Genomic DNA, 21,794 nt, shown 5'->3' with positions numbered 1-21,794 from the left:
ATTCTGGGCTGCTTGCATAATAGTAGCAATACATAATTTCTTTCTTATCTTCAGTAGTCCACTCTATCATCTTTATTACTCTATTTTGACCTTCAGTTTTCGTGGACTACTGCTTCCTTTTATGACGGGGGGGGCATCCTGTCCATGAGCCTGGCCTAACCCCCATTGTTGGAGTGTTTCCATGTCTTCAGGATTCTACACTGCCATTTTTTTCCAGTCCTGGCATCAGTTTGCACACCAGGATTGCAGTCTTATCCAGGGACTTGTGCACACAGCTGTCTTTTTTTTTATATTTTAACTTACTGTCCATGACATAAGCCATATAAAATACAGTCTATACATCAGTGTCATCTTGGTGAAATTTTGTGAAAACAGGTTCCATCAGGTGAAGGCATTCACCAAGACTTGAGGATGAATTCAGTTTATTAATTGCCGATTTTATTATCTCTCCATTCGGACTACCAACCATGTACTATGAGGAGTTGAATGACCTGAATGATCCCTGGAGTACAGCCATTCCTCCCCTCACATTAAAGCAATTAAAATTGAGATAGTTTGGCCACCTTACAGGGCTATTCTGTTGACCTTCCACTGGAAGCTGATAATTTCACTGAAGGAAGGCTAAACAGCCAACTGACCTTGGAATTCCTAGAAATCATACAGGATAAGCTAGAGTTCATTGATATGGAATGTGAAGTCTTGTTTGTTTTAAAATGCTGCTACTATGTCCCTTTACTAAGTAGGGGAGTAAATGCTTGAGATGCAGCGCTAAAGCAAACATGACTACAGCACAACAGCATGTACCACTAACACAGACAGGATGTGAAGCAAAATTTATATTTATTTGCAGTTTCTTTTACAGCACATATCACAATGTCAGTACATTAAAATTAACTGTTAAAAACATGTCACACTGTGACAGCAGCAGGATAGACAGATATGTTCCTTTCCATCTATTAAACAATAGAAAATACAGGAGGTGGAGTAGCCTTCTACGGGCATGCAGATCCCCACACACCTCCCCGCGCTCTCTCTGTTTTTTAATTCACAGTTTTTAAACTCAGATACAAAATCAGCAACTTCAGGAATGCACTTTTTCATTGAATGTGCATTCTCTTTCCTTTGAAGAGATTCTACTTTAAATTCATAGAAACCACCAATAACACTGACACAGTCTCATCAATGCAGTCTTCCTGTATTAATCAAAAAGGCATCTACTGCTCAAGACAGACTACTGGGAGAAGATGGGGTACTTAAGTGACTAATGACACCTTTATTTCTGATTCCTCCACTTTTTATCCCAGCATGGTATTAGACTTTCAACAGACAAGACATCATGCAGTCAGCGCACCCCAATTACCACCAAAAAAGCACATGATGGAAGATGACTATTTTCATACATGGCTTGTGAACAAGATTGTTCCAAATGGGTTGAGGCCCATTTTCAAGGGAATCTTTACAGCACTACCTGTTTACTCAAGTAGACTTCCTCTAAAGGGGAAAAGAAAGGAAAGGGGTAAAATCAGAGATTAAACAGTCAGCCCACAGCACAATCCTATGGTGTCCACAATCAGCTGCAAGCCATGGTCAGAGAGGACTCTAAAATCAACAGAGACTAAGCTGAAGACCTGGAAGTTGACTACAGAGAAACCACGAGAGTTCAAGGAAATACTTAGGACTGCAGCAACTCAAGAAACAGGTTGAGTCAAAGAATTGCAGTACCTCAAAACAGCCTGTGTGAAGATTAAAGAACAAAATATGCAGCCGAGCCAGTTATAGAAATAAGGTACATAAGGAAAGATGGTGGTGGAATGTAGAAGTCCAAGAAGTTATCAAAAGAAGGAGTGAAGGAAAAGTGGGAGATGTAAAAGACAGACCAGTGAGACTAAGAGGGCAGATGAAGTAGCAAAGAAAAAAAAAGAAAGGATCAGAAACACTGTACCAGTTTCTAGAAAAGATCTCAGGAGATGTCGCAAGTAAATTCTACCAGGTTGCAAGACAAAGACAGTCAAGACACCCTTCATAAAAGGATGCCAGCAACAACCATCTCAGACGTCCACAGGACATTAAAGACAAATGGAAGGAGTACTTCCAGCAGCTTCAGAATGAAAACCACCCTTAGACTCTCAAGGCATAACCTACCAAGATAATATCAGCTTCTGAGGACATCTAAGTCAGAAGATTATTTTGATTAGAATAGTCCATCAAAAGGGCATTACAATGACAAACCTTTATTCATATTAATAGATGAAACAAGACAACCCCATCTGATCATCCATTTTCTAACATAAATGAGATAATGTGATAAGGAACCACACAAGACTCAGAAGTATCACAATCCCTCGCATCCCCCATGATATGATGTGAAAGATCTGGAATAACAGTAAGATTTGACTTACAGAATCAGTCTTCAAGACAGTCTCAGTCAGTAAATCATCAGTTTCATTGTAAAAATTCCAAAACAGATATGTTTTTAAAATGGGTGATGGAAGAATAAGGCACTTCGTTTAGGACTGCATTTGTAAAATCAGCACTATTACCATCTAGAATATTAAATAAGGTGCTTCCCCATGAACTCAGAACAAAAAAAATAAAACACTTGAGATGGAAAAATATCCTGTTTCAGGGTGGCTTGAAAAGTTACCCTGTTCACGTAGTCAAATAAGGTGCAGCTTCAAAATCCAACATGCTGAAACCAACAGTGCTTGGACACAATGCTCCATGGCAAACATTAGATTCACTTGGCTTCAAAAGGAGGAAATTTAAAACTGCAGAACAAAGTTAAGGTCCAAAACAAAGTGAGAGTTCTTAATGTGCCATTTCAAGGGGAAAATTCCTCTATGGATGGCATGCAGATGTGCCACAAACTTGCTCTACACCAGCTTATGGTACAAGAAACAGCAAAAATGCCTGACTAGTCCCTGATACAGGTAATCAAAGACATTTGTCACTGAAACACAAAGAGGTTGAATACAACCGTTCAAACAGCCAAATGCCACTTAAAGGCATAAGTTATCCTATTAGTCTGCTTAAGGGTTAATGAACTTAAAGAACTGACTTGACATATTGTCTTGCAATAGTCAACTGGTTCAACAGATGTGCAGTCCCAAGAACTTAAGGCTGGGAAGCACTAGAAATTCCCAGTTCTATGTCAGCATATTCCAGCAAATCAGAAGTCATAATATTTTGAAAGAGGGCATCAGAGATTTCTATTTTTGTATCAGCAATGCACAGATGCTGGGCAAAACTAAACCTTATGAGGCCAAAAAAAAAAAAATGCTATGAGAATCGTCATCAGCCCTTATCTCTATATTTAGAACAGTTTTCTGAAAAGCACAGAACTGAGGAAGATTTAGAGAAACTTCTGTCTGAATAATGGAAATCCTCTCTCTTCATATAGATGGCCCCCCAAAGCTCTGGAACAAAAATCATTGGAAGTTCTGTATTGGAAACTTGCAAATGGGTATTTTTGGCCATTCAGACTAGCAAAATATTGACCTACTCAAAGTTGTGTAGCTCCCACGCAACAGTTTCAGAGATCCATTAGATAAGCATGTTGACTAAGGAATTCTTAACATGAGCGAGCACTATGGTATCAGCTCGAACCTGTTCTTCATTGCTCCACTCTATTAACTGTGCTGTCTTCCCAGTTTAGAGAAAATAGTGCATAGATCCCTTCTTGCTGTTACACAAGATCATTTGATCCACTGAAATCATTGTGGCTACTTTCCCCATAAGAAATGTATGTACAGTCTTCAAATTATCCTGATCACTTGGACAACGTGTATGCTACTGAGTCCCAAAATAGAACAACTGTCCTGCATCTATCCTTCAAAGCTTGAAGTGAGCTATTCAGCTCATGGGAGAAGTATTCATCACCCCTACTCACACTCAAGGCACATGCCCAATAGAAACCATGTGCCTGGCCTTGTGAGAGCCATAGTTCTATCTGATCAACAACTGTATTCTAATCAGATACTGCAGGGTATAAGAATGAGGGAACATGGAATAGCTTTGCAAAACCTTGACAAGGGAACCACTATGGTGGCCATTCTATAGTCAGGTACTTGCAAATCTCCTCTAGTTCCAGTCAGAGGCAAAGACGGAAGTTTTCCTAACCCATCATAAATACTCTTAGAGACAGAACCTTCTCAGAAGGGAGACAACTCCTTCCTTTTTATATAGCATTTTAAAAGTCCAGAAATGTGATACTAAGGGTGTGTGTGTGACTAGACAGACAAGACAGTTTTAGGAAGATGAACATCCCCATAGTTCATCAGAGACAAGGTAATGGATATTACCTTGGTCTATTCTCCTAGCAGTCATCCAAACACACCAAGACAAATGTCAACCATTTACAAAGTAACTAGTAAAAGTACATAAAACTGGTGATAATCTGAAAGAGACTGTCAAACACAATCATGCCCAATTACCTGAAGAAACTATGACATGCAGGCAAAAATCAGAGTGGCATCCATCCTGCATATTCATAGTGCAAAAAGCAAACAAGATGGATCTAGAGTCCACTGGTTACCAGTAAAAATAAGACTTATTTTTTTCTGTCACAAACACCGGTTAAGTTACTTGCAAAATAATGCACATTGTAGAATTACCAGTGCAGACATATATACAATTCACTGTTTATGTGCAGCTTGTGTTTCAAATCTAAGCAATACTTTTGCATGAATTCAAGTTTCTCTAACTGCCTGTTTAGCTTGGTTAAAGTAGTGATATACATAAAAACAGAAGAAAAATCTCTGCTTTTTCAATGGCATAGAAGAACACCAACCTTATAGTATAAGCAAAGCAGGTGTCTCCACGGGAAGGGGATGCGAGAGGCTCTTCTGAAGAAATGGATATAAACTGCAAGGTATCTCCATGCACCAATCACTGGAGCTCACAGCCATCATGCACAATGGCTCTCCACAATCAGTTAGTGCGAGGATTAAGGCTCTGACCTGCTAACAAGCTGGTTCCTGTAAACCAAGGACACATGGTTTGGCTTGTTCATTTGTCCACTATGATACTAAGAGCAAGTCACTTCAACCAAGTAACCCATAAAAATGGACACCTGGGTACAGTGGACTTACCCAGCTAACAAGTGTATAAAATAGAACACTAAAAAAAAAAAAAAAAAAGAAAAAGCTGGAGGTGGTCAGGAGGACTCAAATCAATGGCTACCTAAAACAGACTATGGTAGGGACCTTCACTTTAGCAGACGGGGCTCAGTCTTCCAGGCCTGATGGCTATGGATGCTCTTCCTACTGTCTGAGCAGCTGGTACAGCTGCTCTTCATTTCTAACTTTTTTGATATTGGAAACCCAGTGGTACAGCTGGTGCACAAACCGAACTTTAGTCCCTTAACCCATTTAATTTTCTGGCCTAGCCAAACAGTTTAGACATGATGAAGAGGGCATTACGTATCTCATGCTGTAGCTCTGTGGGAACCAAGAGAGTTTCCGCTACTCGTGCCTCCAAAAGACAATCTCAAATTCTGCAAAGTCTGGACAAAGTGGCATCATCAGTAGTTTGTAAATGTATGGTATTAATCATAATAAAACCCGAGCAACCTGCTATAGACATCCTCTGCTTTCCACAAAGCTGATGGTTATGATGTCTTCTGAGACATGGGAGGATTACTAAGTAATGTACCCTCCAAAAATATACACAGACTCTAATCTCTAAAATGAAAATTAAAAAAAAACTTCTCTAAGTAACTTAACCTAGTGTACGGTTTGTCCAAATACAGATTACTCGGATGCCTTGGTACCAATTGCTGCCCTGGTACCACGTACAACACTGCAAGGTAGATGAATGATGCCATTATTAAGATGAAAAGATTATTCAGTGACATATTTTATGTCCATCTTCTGGGGGAGTGGAAGGTGAGTTTTGTATGCCATGTTATCTCAATTGACACTTTAAAGGCATACATCATTAGGTAGATTTACTCCAAGAACAGCCTCTGGCAGACAGTATTCAAGGAGACAAACTTTGGGCCTTATCCTGGACTACAATAAACAAATCCATTGTATACCCTACGTAACTGAATAGGTAAATCCAGATTCCCCTGGGTATAACAAGGACACACCTAACATTTTAGAGACCCCCCAAAACAGAGACAAAAGAAAGCCAAAGAATGGGACAAAGCCTTAGCCTCTCTCCATCTCCTCCTCCCCTTCTCCACCCTTTGAAGCAAAAAGTTTGTTCCCTTTCACAAAATGGCACAGAAGAAAGTCTCTGGATGAGTGAAGTTAGGTGATTACCCCCCCCCCCACCCACACACACACACACACACACACACACACACACACACACACACACACACAGACTTGGGCCTTCAACAGCTTCAGAAAATAGCTGGATATGGACTATGTTTCCTGATTCAATAAAATATCACCTAATGAAGACATTATTTGAGCCATGTAAAACCCAGTGTCAATATAATAATCACAGATGGGATAATGTAGTTGGATGGCAATTAGTGACAAGCATCAGCACTGACAGATGGCAGAAAGTGAAACGGCGCTTGCTTGGTTATCTGCCTACCTGCCAACTACAGGATAGCAACCAGGCCTTAGAGATATCACAAAGATAATGTCAGATCTAATTATGGGAATTTGGCAAAAAAGCAGCTTAGAGGACATTTCTGTGACAACTTTGTTATCTGGGTAATTGAGATCCACAAGTTCCTGAAGGATGCATCTTTGGGTATTTATTTTCTTATTTACTGTTGTTGCCAGTTTGGTCCCATTAAGCATATGAGCTACTTCTTGTGAAGCCTCAAGGTGAGATATAAAAAAACAACGTGTGGGGAGGATTTGGCCAGGATACCTAAGAACTGACAGTCTAACAGTTAGTCCGGAGGATTAAGGCTATGACCTGCTAAGTTGCTTCCAATCTCTGAGCAAGTCACTTAGACAGTTCTCCCAGGTTCGTGTGGATGTAAATCAGGACTAGTTAACTTCAGCTCCTTACTCTTTCATGTGGATGTAAATCAGGACTAGTTAACTTCAGTTCCTTACTCTTTCATGTGGATGTAAATCAGGACTAGTTAACTTCAGTTCCTTACTCTTTCATGTGGATGTAAATCAGGACTAGTTAATTTCAGTTCCTTACTCTTTCATGTGGATGTAAATCAGGACTAGTTAACTTCAGTTCCTTACTCCTTTTGATACATTTCAGTGGATAATACCTGCCTAAATTACCAACAGCTTAGCAGATGAGGCCAAAAGTTAATAATTAACTCAAATGATGGCATATCATGTTTGCAGCACCCCTAATAGTGCATTGCCATGAATTTTAGCACCTGGAGTGAGGACATAATCCATAGCCTTTAATATTACAGGCAATATACATGAGTGTGCAATCAGCTGATTGCAGACAGTATTAAACAATGAAAACCTGCATTTTAAGTGTTTTGCGCATTAGGAGGATGTACAGGAATGGTGCCGTTACTTTTTATTTTGATTTTTCCCATACAATGCATTCTAGACAGCCTTACTCAGATGGCAAGGCTGATTTCTCAGATCTGAGAAAAGGCAGAGGACTTCACATCATGGCTTTGTTCATTAAACAGGGGCATGCATAATGTCTACCTTGCCAAGTAAATTTCTGCCTAATTTGTACTTTTTGAACAATTGTTCAGATGGATTTTTTTATACTCATGCTAATTTGCTGCAACGATCAAAGTTATTTTTAAGCAAAAAAATAAATGAGTACTAAACCTCCAATCTAAGTAAACACTTCCATAAACACAAAACACAGGAGGCTGGATTGAGGTTCCTATGTGTCTTCCATTTGTACCGGGGGAAAGAGCCCACAACCCTCCTGGACATGGGCAGTCATCACTAAATGCAATCTTGGGTATTTATTGGCATTTCTATGGTATTACATTGGTATGAAATGGTTAGGCTTAAAATGATGTCAGAGTTGATAGCCTAGTAATGTCCTATGATCCTATGCATGTCATTTTTTCAGGAAAACAGCATAAAAATTCCACAGCCAGGACTGAGTACTAAAAAATAAGGTATTGCAGAATCTGGCATTTCAGGCCACAAATCTCATACAGCACAACCTGTACTTTTTCCTAATACATACCGACTGTAGAACTATTAGTTTGAGTTGTTCAGGCCCGAGTACTTAGTTTAGAATCCATTTTAATTTTGCTTTATAAACCGGTGCATAAAAATATAATGGAATCACATTAACAACTATAATCTATACTTAATTAGTGGCATAATTTCTGAGATTTTAGCTCATAAAAATGTATTTTAGTAATGTAAATCAGCATCATAAGGAGCTGGTCCATGGTCCAGGATAGTAAAACTGCTGTGGACACATACATGTCAGTACACTGCAATGGCAGGCAAATTCTAATGAAAATAAAAACAGTCTTAGCTAAAACTACCCAACAGCCCAGTCCAAAAGTCACACCTACAAAGTCAGTAAACATGGAGATCAGATAAAATAAACACACACTTTGTAGTTAACTATACTATAGCACATAATACAACTTGGCTCTGTTACAATATGCAATGAAAACACAACGTTTTGGGGAATTATGTGCCAGTCCATACAGTTTTTGCCTGCATGCTAATTAGAAATGTACTACAGCAAATATTGGACTGACCTGGAAATGAGCTGTAGTACAAAAACTTTCATCTCCAATTAGAAAGGACTGCAACTATCTAAAGCAGGTGAGATATACATACTGAAAAAAAGAGGCAGATCCAAAGGCTAGTCTTGACTGCAGGCCAATGGAGAAGCAAGGATTTAACTATATTACTGTAAATAAAACATTTCATAAATATTCACGCCTTTCTCCTTCTCTTGATCATGAATAGATAATATTATTAAAAGTTCCTGGTTTTTAATTCAGAGTTATACCAAAACATATATCTTTAGGGATATTCTCAAAAGAATTTCATTTTGAAGATCAGGGGACAAATCAAGTACCGACTTGTTCTATTTCAACAATCCAGCAGAATACTATGAACTGGAATTTAGAATAGTCCCTCATTAAAATAACCCAGAAATAAAAACTGAAGTGGCATTTAGAATGGTTCCTCATTAACATAAGCCTCCCCTTGTAAAGAATAGTCTTCTTAACCTCTAGTTCACAATATGGACTTAAGTAATGGTTGTGTAAAAATATGTATAATAAAAATGTTTTATCAAAAATGAAATCTGTGTCAATCAGGTATACTCCCTGGGATTAGACTACTTTGCTCTGGCTTCAACCATGACCTTACAAAGCATGTGTGTTAAGAAAATAATGAAAAAACAGGTTCAGATGACAACACTGATGGAAAACATAAAACAGAGCACAACTAACCAGGAAGCTACAGGCTGGTGAATACACTACATAAAGATACAGCATTTCTTGCAAGAGGTAGCTTGGGGATTTACAATAGGAAAGGATGCAATCCCATATTAAGTACTACTTTTAGCAGAAGAAAAGCATTCAATATATAGCAGTGAGAGCACTAGCAGAACACGTGCTCACATTGGAGAGTACAAACTGAAAATGTGTCACAGACAGTCTGACATTAGGACAGTCTGACCCCAATACGGCTGTCTCCTGCTTATAAACAGTTTGACAAAGAGAAGAGTACATTTCGTCATGAACAATAGTTCCAAGTAGGACAGTGGCAACAGGCAGCGAGCTCTTTCAGCAGTTTAAGTATGAAAGACTTGCATTAGTAGAAAGGTGTCTGTAAAGTAGTGTTCTCTATACGTTGACCAAACAGCGATCTGGCAAACTTCTAATGGTAGCCACTGAGTATAAGCAAAGTTTTTTCCTACAAGTGTGAAGCAAAGTCTTGTTAATAGTCTTTACAAAAGGATTGCTCCCTTCTGTCCTCATGCTTTATAAAAAACAATAAAAAAGTCTTCCTCCTTTTTTCGGTAAAGGAATATTGATGAGACTAGTATAAATATTACATCCTGAAAAGGCCAACACAGTTCCAAAGTCTAACTCGCAACACATGGAGTTAGTTAACAGCACACAGGATCACTTCCATCAGTTTGACAGCATGCTGCTGAAGGCAGTGTCTACTTCAGACAAAAAAATAAAACAGCCTGGTTAGGCTTCTGTAGACGTCTGCAGCAGTTCAAACATGTCATCAATAATGTTCCACAGGCAATTTTCTAGTGGGAAATCATTATCCACCAAGTTAATCAGATAGTAGTTGTCATGAATATACTGGATAATCATACGAGACGGTGACTCCTCCTCATAAAGTTTGGCCCACTGCTCGATCCAGAGTGCAAAGGCTTCATCCTTAAGTCAGTGAGAGAGAGAGAAATACCACATAAACCATTAATGCTCGAAGAACCAGTTTACACATTGCACAACTTCTCTCATTAAAGCCAAAAGTTTAGACAGCGCACAACTTTTCTCATTAAAGCAGAAAAAGTTTAATTAAACCAGAATTTAAAATTACAATGGACATAAAGCAAATAAAAGGCAACAATTGCAGATATTATAGCAGTGAGAAGAAAGACTTACCATTTCAGGTGACCAGTTATAAGGTCCTCTGCAGTGGAGGTTACAGTTTAGATTTCCCTTCTAGCATCCCTACTGCAGCATAAAACTTCAAATCTGACAGTCTTTTCATCATCTTCACTCTTCCTCAAACCCCACTTTCAATTTGGTCATTAACCACTCCTGCATTGCTCTATCATCTCCTTAAACCATTCTCCCTTCCATCTCAAACCCAATTTGGTCATTAACCACTCCTGCATTGCTCTATCATCTCCTTAAACCATTCTCCCTTCCATCTCAAACCCAATTTGGTCATTAACCACTCCTGCATTGCTCTATCATCTCCTTAAACCATTCTCCCTTCCATCTCAAACCCAATTTGGTCATTAACCACTCCTGCATTGCTCTATCATCTCCTTAAACCATTCTCCCTTCCATCTCAAACCTCCTTCTCTTTCCTGACCATAAACGTCAAAATACCTTCAGTTACCGCTTCTTCTACATTGTTACACAACTCCTAAACCTACATTGAGACGTCTCTCTCTCACACAAAAGGGAAAAGCCCTGCATTCTCCTTACCATATGCCTAGCATGCTCCCTCATCTATTCAGACACGGTTGGAAAACATACTATCAATATAATAATCACATATGCCTCCCATATATTTTTTCTAAACAAAAATCACTCAAAAGTTTCTGAAAGTGTCCTTCTTCCTGCTTCTCCAGTAGCACCACAGAACAGTTAAACCATCACTGCTGCTTTTTACTTTTCATCGTCCCGTCTGTCTGTATATCATTCACCTTTCCTTCTTCCCTACCTAGTCACTCTTCCACTAATGCCCTCTTCATTAAACTTGTTTGTAAATGCTGTCAAATCCATCTTTTCTAAACCAAGATTTTATTTAATTATCTCCAATTATACAACCCCTCCCCTTTTCCTCTATTTTTTCCTCCAATAAATGAAGTGCACTGATCACACACACTTTCCTCATCACTATTCAGTTTCATCCCTCCCACTCTGAGCACAACTATGCACTCACCAAATCAGCAGAAGGAGTCTTCCATACTGATTAACAACTGGAATTTCTGCTTTTGCTTACTTTCATTCCATTGTTCCATCATTAGGGATGCGTGTTCCCCTTAGCAGCACATGCTATAGTGTCTTGTGCTAAGCTAGCTGTGTATGTGTACAGGCCCTGTGCTACTCAGTTCAACCACCATCCAAGTAAGCAATCACAAACTGTAAGACAGGAAACAATCATAAGGCTATGTAAATATGTAACAGCTCTATGTAAAATGGGTTCATCCACAACTGAAGGAAGGAGGGACCATTCAGAAACTGAAGGACAATGAAAGGTTAATAAGTACCGCTTTGCAGATGAACTGATTCAGTAAGTATATAGCCATTACATGCTACTACTGTGAAATGCAATGGGTAACTGCTGAAATGAATCACAGGCAATGAAAGCTACACTCCCTGGATTCCACAGCTGGGGAATGGCCAAAAGATAAAAGTAAAGGTCAAATCCTGTAAGATGGAATCATGATTCAAGCAACAGTACTTGGTAAATTTGAAACTGTTGCTCAGACACACATCTGCAAAGCAGACATTCTTTAAGCACTCAGAGCTGCCATGCCCCTGGAGAATTGGCTTTTAATTAGCAGCATTTTCCAATAGATGGCTAGCTACCTGATGGAAAAACATAATGCAGCTGGCAATCCATTAAGCAACTGTTTGCCTGGTTGCAGTAAACATCTTCTTCTCTCCCTGAAGCAAAAGATATAAACAGTTGTTCCATCCTCAAACCCAGACATACCTTAAATGTACAACCTAAGCTGGTGTGTGCAGCATGTAAAGTGGTCTGCCCCCTCCTACTTGCTTTCTGCAGCTACAAAAAATTGCCACAGAATGAATCAGCTGGTTAAAGCAAACCTCTTACATTACTTTTCAGAGAAAATGTGGGTGTATCCCACAGGGCACCAGATTGTTGTGAAAACCAGCTACAGTTCCCTATAAATAAGAGCACACATGATGGCTACAACAAACAAAATTACTTTCACAGGACATACTTCAGTAATGTAAATTTAGCAGGTTTGAAGGGATGGGTTTTCATGGGAGATTCAAGGCAATGTAGACTTGCAATTACAAATGCACTACCAATCCCCAGGCTTTCTCAAGCAGGGTTAGGACAGTTAGCCATGTGGAAAATTTGAAAAAACCCATCCAGTCATTCAGGTTCTGTTTGAAGGAAGATTTACTTATCCTTTGTTGACTGGATTAGTCCCACTAGCCTGGTAGCTTCTTCTCAGGGAAACCTAAGGTGGTATTTATATAACTGCTAGGGGGAATTTGGCCAGGGTATCAGGGAACTTTCCTTACCCTTTCTGACCCATGCCTTGGGATCTTTCAAATCCACCTGAGCCACTACCAATTCAGGCAGATGGGGCTTCTGTTTAGCATCTCATCTGAAGGACAACACATTCATAAATGTAGCACTCCACCTTATGCAACACTCCAATGCCAGCACAGTCAGCAATACATCTGCCTGGTGTGGGACAAAATTAAAAAAAATGGGGGAAACTGACTTGGCCTCTTCTTACCTTCTCTCTTACCATTACTGCACTTTACCTTGCCCTTCCTCCTTATATACACCAACTTCCTTAATACCACTTTCTTTCCCTTATGAACTGCAATGTGTTTTTACCTGTCCACACTCCCAACACATTTAACCACCTTCCATTTTCCATCCACCTAATACTCCTTCAAATATCCCACTAATATCTGAGAAAGCAACTCTGTATGTCTGCCACATACAATCCATATTGACATCTCTAGTTTGGGTAAAACATATGCCCTAAATGGAAGCAGAAACTACTTACGAATGGCAGGGTCAGATAAAACAGATCCTCCTATCATATTAATTTATGGCTCTACAGATATTAGTTTATTAGTTGATAATATCAGTATTGTATTGGAACATAATTACATTTTCTTCGAAGGGGAGATATTCAGGCAGACCAAAGGGGTAGCTATGGGGGCAGCTTGTGCCCCCATATACGCCAACTTGGTCTTACTTGACTGGGAAGAAGAAACCATCTTCAAAAGCAATTTTTACGAGAATATTAAATATTATTCTCGGTACCTTGATGACATCTATATCTTATGGAAAGGAGATACTAGCTCGTTTACCTCTTTTGTTCAATATCTTAACGACAGTAGTGATTTTTTAAAATTCACATTTGAATGTAATGACAAAGGGGTTGATTATCTTGACACTATTATTACTAGGGAAGGAGATGGATTTAAATCCAAGATAAATAGAAAAGCCACTTTCTCCAACTCGTATTTAGAATATAATAGTAACCATCCTACTAAACTCAAGCACAACATATTCAAAGGACAACTCATTCGAGCTATTAGAATGACCTCTGACCAACAGGACACAGGGGAAGAGGTCAAATTTATTACGAATTTATTTAGAGAAAGAGGATATGAAGAGAGAATGATGACAGACACTGGGGCATATGTTTTGAGAGAAAGGGGATCAAAATATACATCACTCTTGGGGCAGAACAGTGGGAACTTAATAGATTGTACGAACAAATACAAATACTAAGAAGGGTAACAACATCCCATTTAATCGGGCCTGCATTATTGAATATGGGCCATTTTCTCATTTAGTGAAAAATATTTTGAATAAAAACTGGCCTATATTTTTTTCCAATGCAGATATTCAGAACATTTTGGGATCCAAGCCCAGTTTTGTTTACAAAATGGGCAGGAACCTGAAGAGTATCTTAGAAAATGGTTGCCACACACACATTAGGAAGGATGCACACACAACCAAGTGTGGGGCATGCAATCAGTGTACAGTTATATTAGAAGAAAGTAGTCTGATTTTGGATAACGTCAATAATACCTTAATAAGACCTAGATCAGAGAACTGTAAAACTAGTATGCTAGTATACATTGCAAAATGTACACTCTGTCCTGCTTATTATATAGGCAGAACAGAGAGACCATTTAGAAAGAGGATATACTCCCATTTATACAGTATTAAAACCAAAGACATGAAAAATGCCTTATATAGACATATTAATAAGGCAGGTGAGAAACATTCTTTTAAGTTTGCCATATTAGAAACTATCAGGGGAGACCCTAGAGGTGGCAACGTAAGAAATCTTTTAGCTTATAAAGAATATTGGTGGCAACTGTTTACTGATGCCACAACATTGCCAGGCATCAACGATTATATAACAGTTAAACCTTTATTAATGATGAGAAGATAATCTATTTAGTATTATATGCTGTTTAGAGTATTACTTGTTGTTGAGAGTTTCAAATTTTTTTTTTTTTTTTTTTTTTTTTTACTAAGCTAACTGCCCTTGCGAGCCATTTTAAGCCTAGCCAATTATCCCTTGTGAGACTCAAACCCTGCACCTTGTGTTTGTAAGGCAAACACCTTAGCCATTAAGCCACCCTCCCAACCCCTGTATTACACCTTGCTGATTATTATTGTTTATGTTTTTTAGTTTTTTTAGTTTCTTAGGTTTTTAGTTTAATTTTTTAATGTACAACAATAAGAAGTTATGTACCTACCATAACGTTCCATGTTAGTTGTCTTCTCTCGCCTTCTTTCTTGCTTGATGGGTTCGGAGCCGATCCCTCGGCTCCGACTCGGCACTTGCTAAGCTCGAGAGTCTCTTTTACCAGCTCGAGGCAGCCCCATATCCCATGATGCAAGGCAGTAAGTACCCAGATCTCGTTTGTTGCCAAAGGGCAATAATACCAAGCATAAAAAATACTTCCCAAAGGAAGAAGAAACTTACAGATGGAAAAAAGGACCAGGTCTGAATGGTCTTTAGCATAATAGTTTCTTATACAAGGTCTGTCCAGGCCAGGGGGAAGGAGGGAGGGTCGCAAGAAAGAAGGCGAGAGAAGACAACTAACATGGAACGTTATGGTAGGTACATAACTTCTTAATGTTAAGTTGTCAATCTCGCCTTCATTCTTGCTTGATGGGACCGCGTCCCTAGCACCTCTATCCTGGGTGGCTCAATGGAACAAACTCTTGAGGACTGTAGAGCCAAAACTGGCCCTGTCCCTGGAGGCCAAGTCCAATTTGTAATGGGAAACAAAAGTGTGAGGAGTGGCCCAAGTGGCCGCTGCACAAATAGTGTCCAAAGGAAGTCTAGCTTGAAAAGCTGTAGAAGTAGCTAAACTCCTAGTTGAATGTGCTTTTGGTTTTGAACAAAGCTGTTTTCCCCTGAGCGTATAAATTTCAGTGATGACCGAAGAAAGCCATCTGGACAAGGTCACTTTAGAAACAGGAAGGCCTTTTTTATTATCCGCATAGGAAACAAAAAGTTGATCAGATTTTCTAAATTTTTTTGTTCTGTCCAAATAATATCCAAGTTGACGGTGGACATCAAGACAGTGTAGCTTTTGTTCAGCTCTATCTGAATAGTTAGGAAAAAATACAGGTAGATCAATGGATTGATTCAGATTGTTCTTTGAAGCGACCTTTGGTAAAAAGGATGGATTAGTTCTCAAAGATACTCTGTCTTTGTGAAAAACTAAATAGGGGGGTCGAACCGACAGAGCATGAAGTTCAGACACCCTCCTGGCAGATGTAATAGCCACTAGGAATAAAGTTTTCCAAGAAAGATATTTCAGGGAACAAGAAGCAGCTGGCTCGAAGGGGGGAAGAATCAAGGATGTCAGCACTAAATTTAAATCCCACTGAGGAGGAGGATTCCTGATTGGAGGCTTTAGTAGGAAAATTCCTTTCAAGAAGGCCCTGCAGAGCCTATGGGACATAATATTATGATCTGCTATCCCGACATGAAAATTAGAAATAGCAGCCAATTGAACTCTGACTGTGGAAGAAGAGGAGCCTGCATGAAAAATCTCTGCTAAGAAGTCCAGAACTGCCTGAACAGGGGCAGTAAAAGGATCAATATTTTGGGCCTTAGCCCAATAAGAGAAACGTTCCATTTGCTTGTGTAAATCCTCCTGGTAGAGGATTTTAGTGAAGCTACTATGATGTCTCTAACTGGGTTAGAGATTAAAGGAAGCCTGGCTAAGGAAGGAAGTGGAGCAACCATGCTGTGAGGTTGAGAGAAGGGATTGACCGGTGCAGCTGACCGGATTGGTGAATCAATAGATCTGGCACTGGGTCCAGATGCCACGGCTGCACCAAGAGGTGATGATGGAGGAACGGGAACCAAACTTGTCGAGGCCAGTAAGGGGCAATGAGAATCAATTTGGCTCTCAAAACGGTAGCTTTCTGGATCACCTGAGGGATCAGAGGAAATGGAGGGAAGGCATAAAGAAGTCCCTGGGGCCAATCCTGGGTCAGAGCGTCTCTGGGGGGATGGCCTGATATAGGGAAGAGACTGAAGAAGTCTGAACATTTGCTGTTTTGGGGAGTAGCAAAAAGATCGCAACATGGACGACCCCATTCCAGAAAAATCTCTTCCGCTACAGATTGCTTGAGAGACCACTCGTGAGGCATGAGGATAGCTCTGCTCAATCTGTCCGCTATAATGTTGGTTTTCCCAGGGATATGCGTTGCTACCAGAAACCGATGAGAGGAGATCGCCCATTGCCAAAGTCTGAGCGCTTCTCGACACAAGGGGTAGGACTTGGTTCCGCCCTGTTTGTTGATATACCAAACTACAGACATGTTGTCTGTGTGGACTGCAATTGTCCCTACGGGAAGAAAGTCGTTGAGGGCTTGCAACGTTAAAAGCACTGCTCTCATCTCCAGGACATTTATGTGCAGATGGTACTCGAACGGTTGCCACGTCCCATGAACCATCCTGCCCTGATAATGACCCCCCCACCCGATCAGGGAGGCATCCGTGGTGACAGTGGCTATCGGGGACGGAGGTACAAAGCACCTGCCTTGGTGAACCTGAGACGATGTGATCCACCAAGCAAGATGTTCTTTGCATGTTTGTGTCACCAGAATTTGGTGACGCATTGGAAGTTGCTGGTATGACCACTGTGTGAACAGCATCCACTGAAGAAGGCGCATGTAGTATCGAGCCAGGGGAAGAAGTGTAATGGCCGCAGCCATGAGACCTAGTACCTTCAGAACCATTCTGGCCTGTATTTTCTTGCTGGCCAGAATGATCCTGACATGAGTCTGAATGTCTGAAACTCTTTGTTCTGTAAGGGTAGCTGACATCCGAACAGTGTTTAAGTTTGCGCCTATGAAGGTAATAGACTGGCAGGGCGATAAGGATGACTTTTCGAAGTTGATTGAGATGCCCAAATGAGAACAAAGGTCTATTGTGTAATCCCTGGCTTGTATAAGCTGATGTCTGGTGGTGGCTGACAGGAGCCAGTCGTCGAGATACGGAAACACCTGGAATCCTAGACGTCTCAGGTGAGCCGTGACCACTGCCATGCATTTGGTGAACACTCTGGGGGCTGTAGTGAGACCAAAGGGCAGGGCTCTGAACTGAAAATGACTGGACCCCAGCCGGCGGAGAAATCTCCTGGAGCGTCTGTGAATTTTGATATGATAGTACGCATCCTGAAGATCTATTGAGCACATCCAGTTGTCCTTCTGTATGAAGGGCAGAATTGACTGAAGAGTGACCATTCGGAATCTTGTCTTCTTGACAGACTTGTTGAGTCTGCTGAGATCCAATATTGGTCTCCAGTCTCCCGTCTTTTGGGGACCAAAAGAACCTTGAGTAGATTCCGGCTCTGAATGGTCTATTGTAACTGGCTGAATGGCTCTTTTTTGCAGTAGTTTTGCAATTTCTAACTCTGCAATGTCCCTTAGACCGGGTGGTACATCTGGAAGGGAATTTGAGGGGAAAGGACTTTCCTCGAAAGGAATTATGTAACCCTTGGATATGATCGACTGTACCCATCTGTCTCGAGTGAGGGAATGCCAGGCTTCTGGGTACAGTGATAATCTTCCCCCGACTGCCTCCAAGGAGGGACAGCCGGGCAACACCTCAGGGATGCTGAAAGGGCTTATCAGAGAGAGGCTCCCTGTTTCCCTGGTTCTTCGGACCCCCTCTGCCTCTAGAGCGGCGTCTGTTGTTGTTACCCCCTCTGCCTCTAGGGGTAAACTGACCACGTGAATCCGGCGTGACTCCTTGGGATTTACGGAACCACATCTTCCCACCCTTCTGTCCTTTGGGATAAGGCCTAGAAGGGGTGGAAAACGGACTCCAACAGCAGAAAGAGTCTTGCCGTCCTGCTCGCACCTGGTCAAGGTTTCCTTCACCTGAGGGCCAAACAAAGCTGACCCATCAAAGGGAGAATTTGTGAAGGACGCCTTAAAGGGATCCACAAAATCACATAGCCGCATCCAGGCTTGGCGTCTAAGAGCCACACCTGTGCCTGCGGCTCTACTCGCTCCATCCGCAGCATAAGATATTAGCCGCATGGAGGAGTTAGCAATGGAATTGAGGGTTCCTAGCTGCGAAGCAATCTTTTCTTGAGCCCCTGCAGCTGTAGGATCCTGAACTACTTCTCCCAGCTCCTTCAGGATATCTCTGGAGTCTGGTGAAGTGACAAAGATAATTCAGCGACGCATAGCAAAGGTCGCTGAGGAAAACATCCACTTGCCGTACCTATCCATGGTCCTAGAGTCCTTATTAGGAGGATGGACGGGCACGGAAGGATCTGCAAGTTCCTTTTGGTGGCCGCAGCCACCACCATGGCATCAGCGGGACACCCTTGGTAAGGAATTGTTTGTCACTGGGCAGTGATAAATTTTGAAGGCCTCCTAGGGACTGGCTCTACAGAGTCAGGAGCTGCCCAAGCCTTCGTGCAATAACCTGCATAAGGGGTCGAAGGCGGAGACACCCAGGAGGTGGAGGGCCGAGATCCAAACGCCTCTAGGTATACTGACTCATCCTCAGAGGGATTGTTGGTGGGCCAGTTTCCCCTCTGTTTCAGAAGTTCTAGGATGTCTGAGAAGGAGACATCCTCAGAGGGGGATCTAGGGGATCCCTCTGACTCATCAAAGTCAGTATCCGAAGTGACAGACTCGGGAGAGTCTACATGCTTCCTCTTACAAGTCCTCTTCCTAGGAGGATCTCCCGAAACGTCAGGAGAATCCTCGGAAGAGGGGGAAATTCCCAATGGGGAAACCTGAGGCGGAGGATCTCTGGGTCCTGTAGCAAGAGAAGTGGCAGAGATGTCAACAGGTACAATAGAGGGAGGAGCTACGGGAACAGACTGCTGACTGATACCAGTGGCCAGTACACTCTTCATCACCTCGAATGCTCCCCTCCCAGGCAGGTCCGAGAGAACCCGCTCCGAAGAGCTAGGAACTCCAGGGGCCACCGAAAGGGAAGTCTCCGAGGCAGATGTCGGAGCCAAGCTCGCCAAGGCCGAGGCTCCAAGGGGAAGAGCGGGCTCGGACAAGGGTCCGATGCCACTCACCCCCTCGGAGGAGACCATGGAAGCCCGACCACCGAATCCCTCTAAGGAAGGTCTCGAAGAGGAGATAAGAGTAGAGGCTGAAGGAACAGAAGGGGGTATCCGTCCTGCAGCCGTAGCAGTAACCACTCCCGAAGACTCCAACTCCAAGCTCTGGGGTAGAGTTGAAGGAGGAACAGTAACGGGGTGTGGACCAACAGTCGTCTGTTGAGATGGACTGTGTAACATTTGGGCCAGTACCTGTGACTTGAGTAATCTACTGACCACTCTCTCTAGGTCATGGTCTGATAACCTGGATGACCTTGAAGATCGGCTCCGATGGCTCCGTTCCGATAGAAGAGGTGAAGCCGGAGCCGAAAGTATCGGCTCCAAGGAAGGAGACCTCGACCTCTTCCTGGAATGAGCCATCGGAGCCGATACAATAGATCCTGTCGGAGCCGACTTCTCGGAGCCGACAGGAAGCCTCGATGTATCGGCTCCAGCCGGAGCCGATACAGCCACCAAAGTAACGGTGTCGGAGCCGATCGGAGCCGACACCAATGCCTGTGCCACATGGGTGTCGGAACCGATCGGAGCCGACATCGAAGTGGTCAAAACAGATTCGGCACCAATAGCCATCGGCGCCGAAAGCTTTGTCAATCCAGAATCGGCTCCAGCCGGAGCCGATCTCGACTCAATGCAGTCGGAGCCGAGGCCGCAGGCTTAGAAACAGAAGCCTGGGCCTTGGCAGGTTTTGTTGATTTTGGTGGAGCCGACTTAGCCGGAGAGCCCTCCGGCTTAAGAAGGCCCCTAAGAATCAACTTATTACGTCTCTCCTGCAGGACTCTCTGGCTGAAGGAGTGACAAATAGCACAGGAGTCCTGCAGGTGAAGAGGGCCCAGACAATACAGGCAAGAAGTGTGACCGTCTGTCAGAGACATCTTCTGACAGCACGAGTCACACTTCTTAAAACCCGAGACCCTCTCCTTAGACATGGTGCTGAAACACAACACACACACAACACCAGTCCAAATTAACTTACACAAAAATACCAAAGAGGTATTCTATAAAATCCAACACACACACACACCCTAACAGGGGGGGGGATGGGATAGGGAAAAATTGACTAACAAAAAATTAAAGGAGACAGGGAAATTCTGTCAGAAAGGGAAGAATATAACTTAAACTATCAATAAAAGAGATTTTTTGACTAAAAAAGGGGCTTAAATCACAAAAGTGAACAACTTACCAGGAGCTGGCAAAAAGAAGACCTCCTAAGCGAAGCGGCAAACGAGATCTGGGTACTTACTGCCTTGCATCATGGGATATGGGGCTGCCTCGAGCTGGTAAAAGAGACTCTCGAGCTTAGCAAGTGCCGAGTCGGAGCCGAGGGATCGGCTCCGAACCCATCAAGCAAGAATGAAGGCGAGATTGACAACTTAACATCCTTATTTATAATATTGATGCTTTTTAACATATAGTGCAATTATATATAATATTAATTGTAATATTAAAAAACATCTTGTATCTTTAAGACTGTCTCAACTTGGCGCCAAAACTTAGGTATTTAAAATGATTCAGATGAGTTTCATCTGTTTGTTCTGAAGAAGCTCGTTTGAACGAGTGAAAGCGCTTAACATTCACATACCTTTTAGTCACAATAAATGGTGTTTTTACCAGTATTGTGCTTGCGAATTCCTTAGAAAGTGGAAATTACTTTTTGGGATTTACTGCTGACAAAGTTTTACGAGTGGCTGGTAGCGTTTTGTTCTTCTTTGGCTCTACATATATGAAACAAAACACATGAGAAATGTTATTCTTATTCCAATCAACACTGCTGCACTTGGAAGAACACACTATCACTAAAACATGAAAAATAATGGGAATAAATGAAGTAATTACGGATAAT

General features: G+C 41.7%; 1 protein-coding gene across 1 annotated transcript in view; it reads right to left on the bottom strand.

Moving 5' to 3' along the window:
* Positions 1 to 823: 823 nt before the first annotated feature.
* MTHFR (methylenetetrahydrofolate reductase) overlaps positions 824 to 21,794 on the bottom strand; it is a 299,098-nt gene continuing 278,127 nt past the window's right edge. The window contains exon 12 of the mRNA XM_044075243.1: positions 824 to 10,285. Within this exon, the coding sequence (XP_043931178.1) occupies positions 10,088 to 10,285 (198 nt within the window). The 3' untranslated portion in view covers positions 824 to 10,087. The remainder of the gene's footprint in view (positions 10,286 to 21,794) is intronic.

This window comes from Protopterus annectens, chromosome 1.part1 (genome assembly GCF_019279795.1).
Source record: "Protopterus annectens isolate FY-2018-M chromosome 1.part1, PAN1.0, whole genome shotgun sequence".
NCBI lineage: Eukaryota > Metazoa > Chordata > Ceratodontiformes > Protopteridae > Protopterus > Protopterus annectens.
This window is presented reverse-complemented; position numbering and strand designations above follow the sequence as displayed.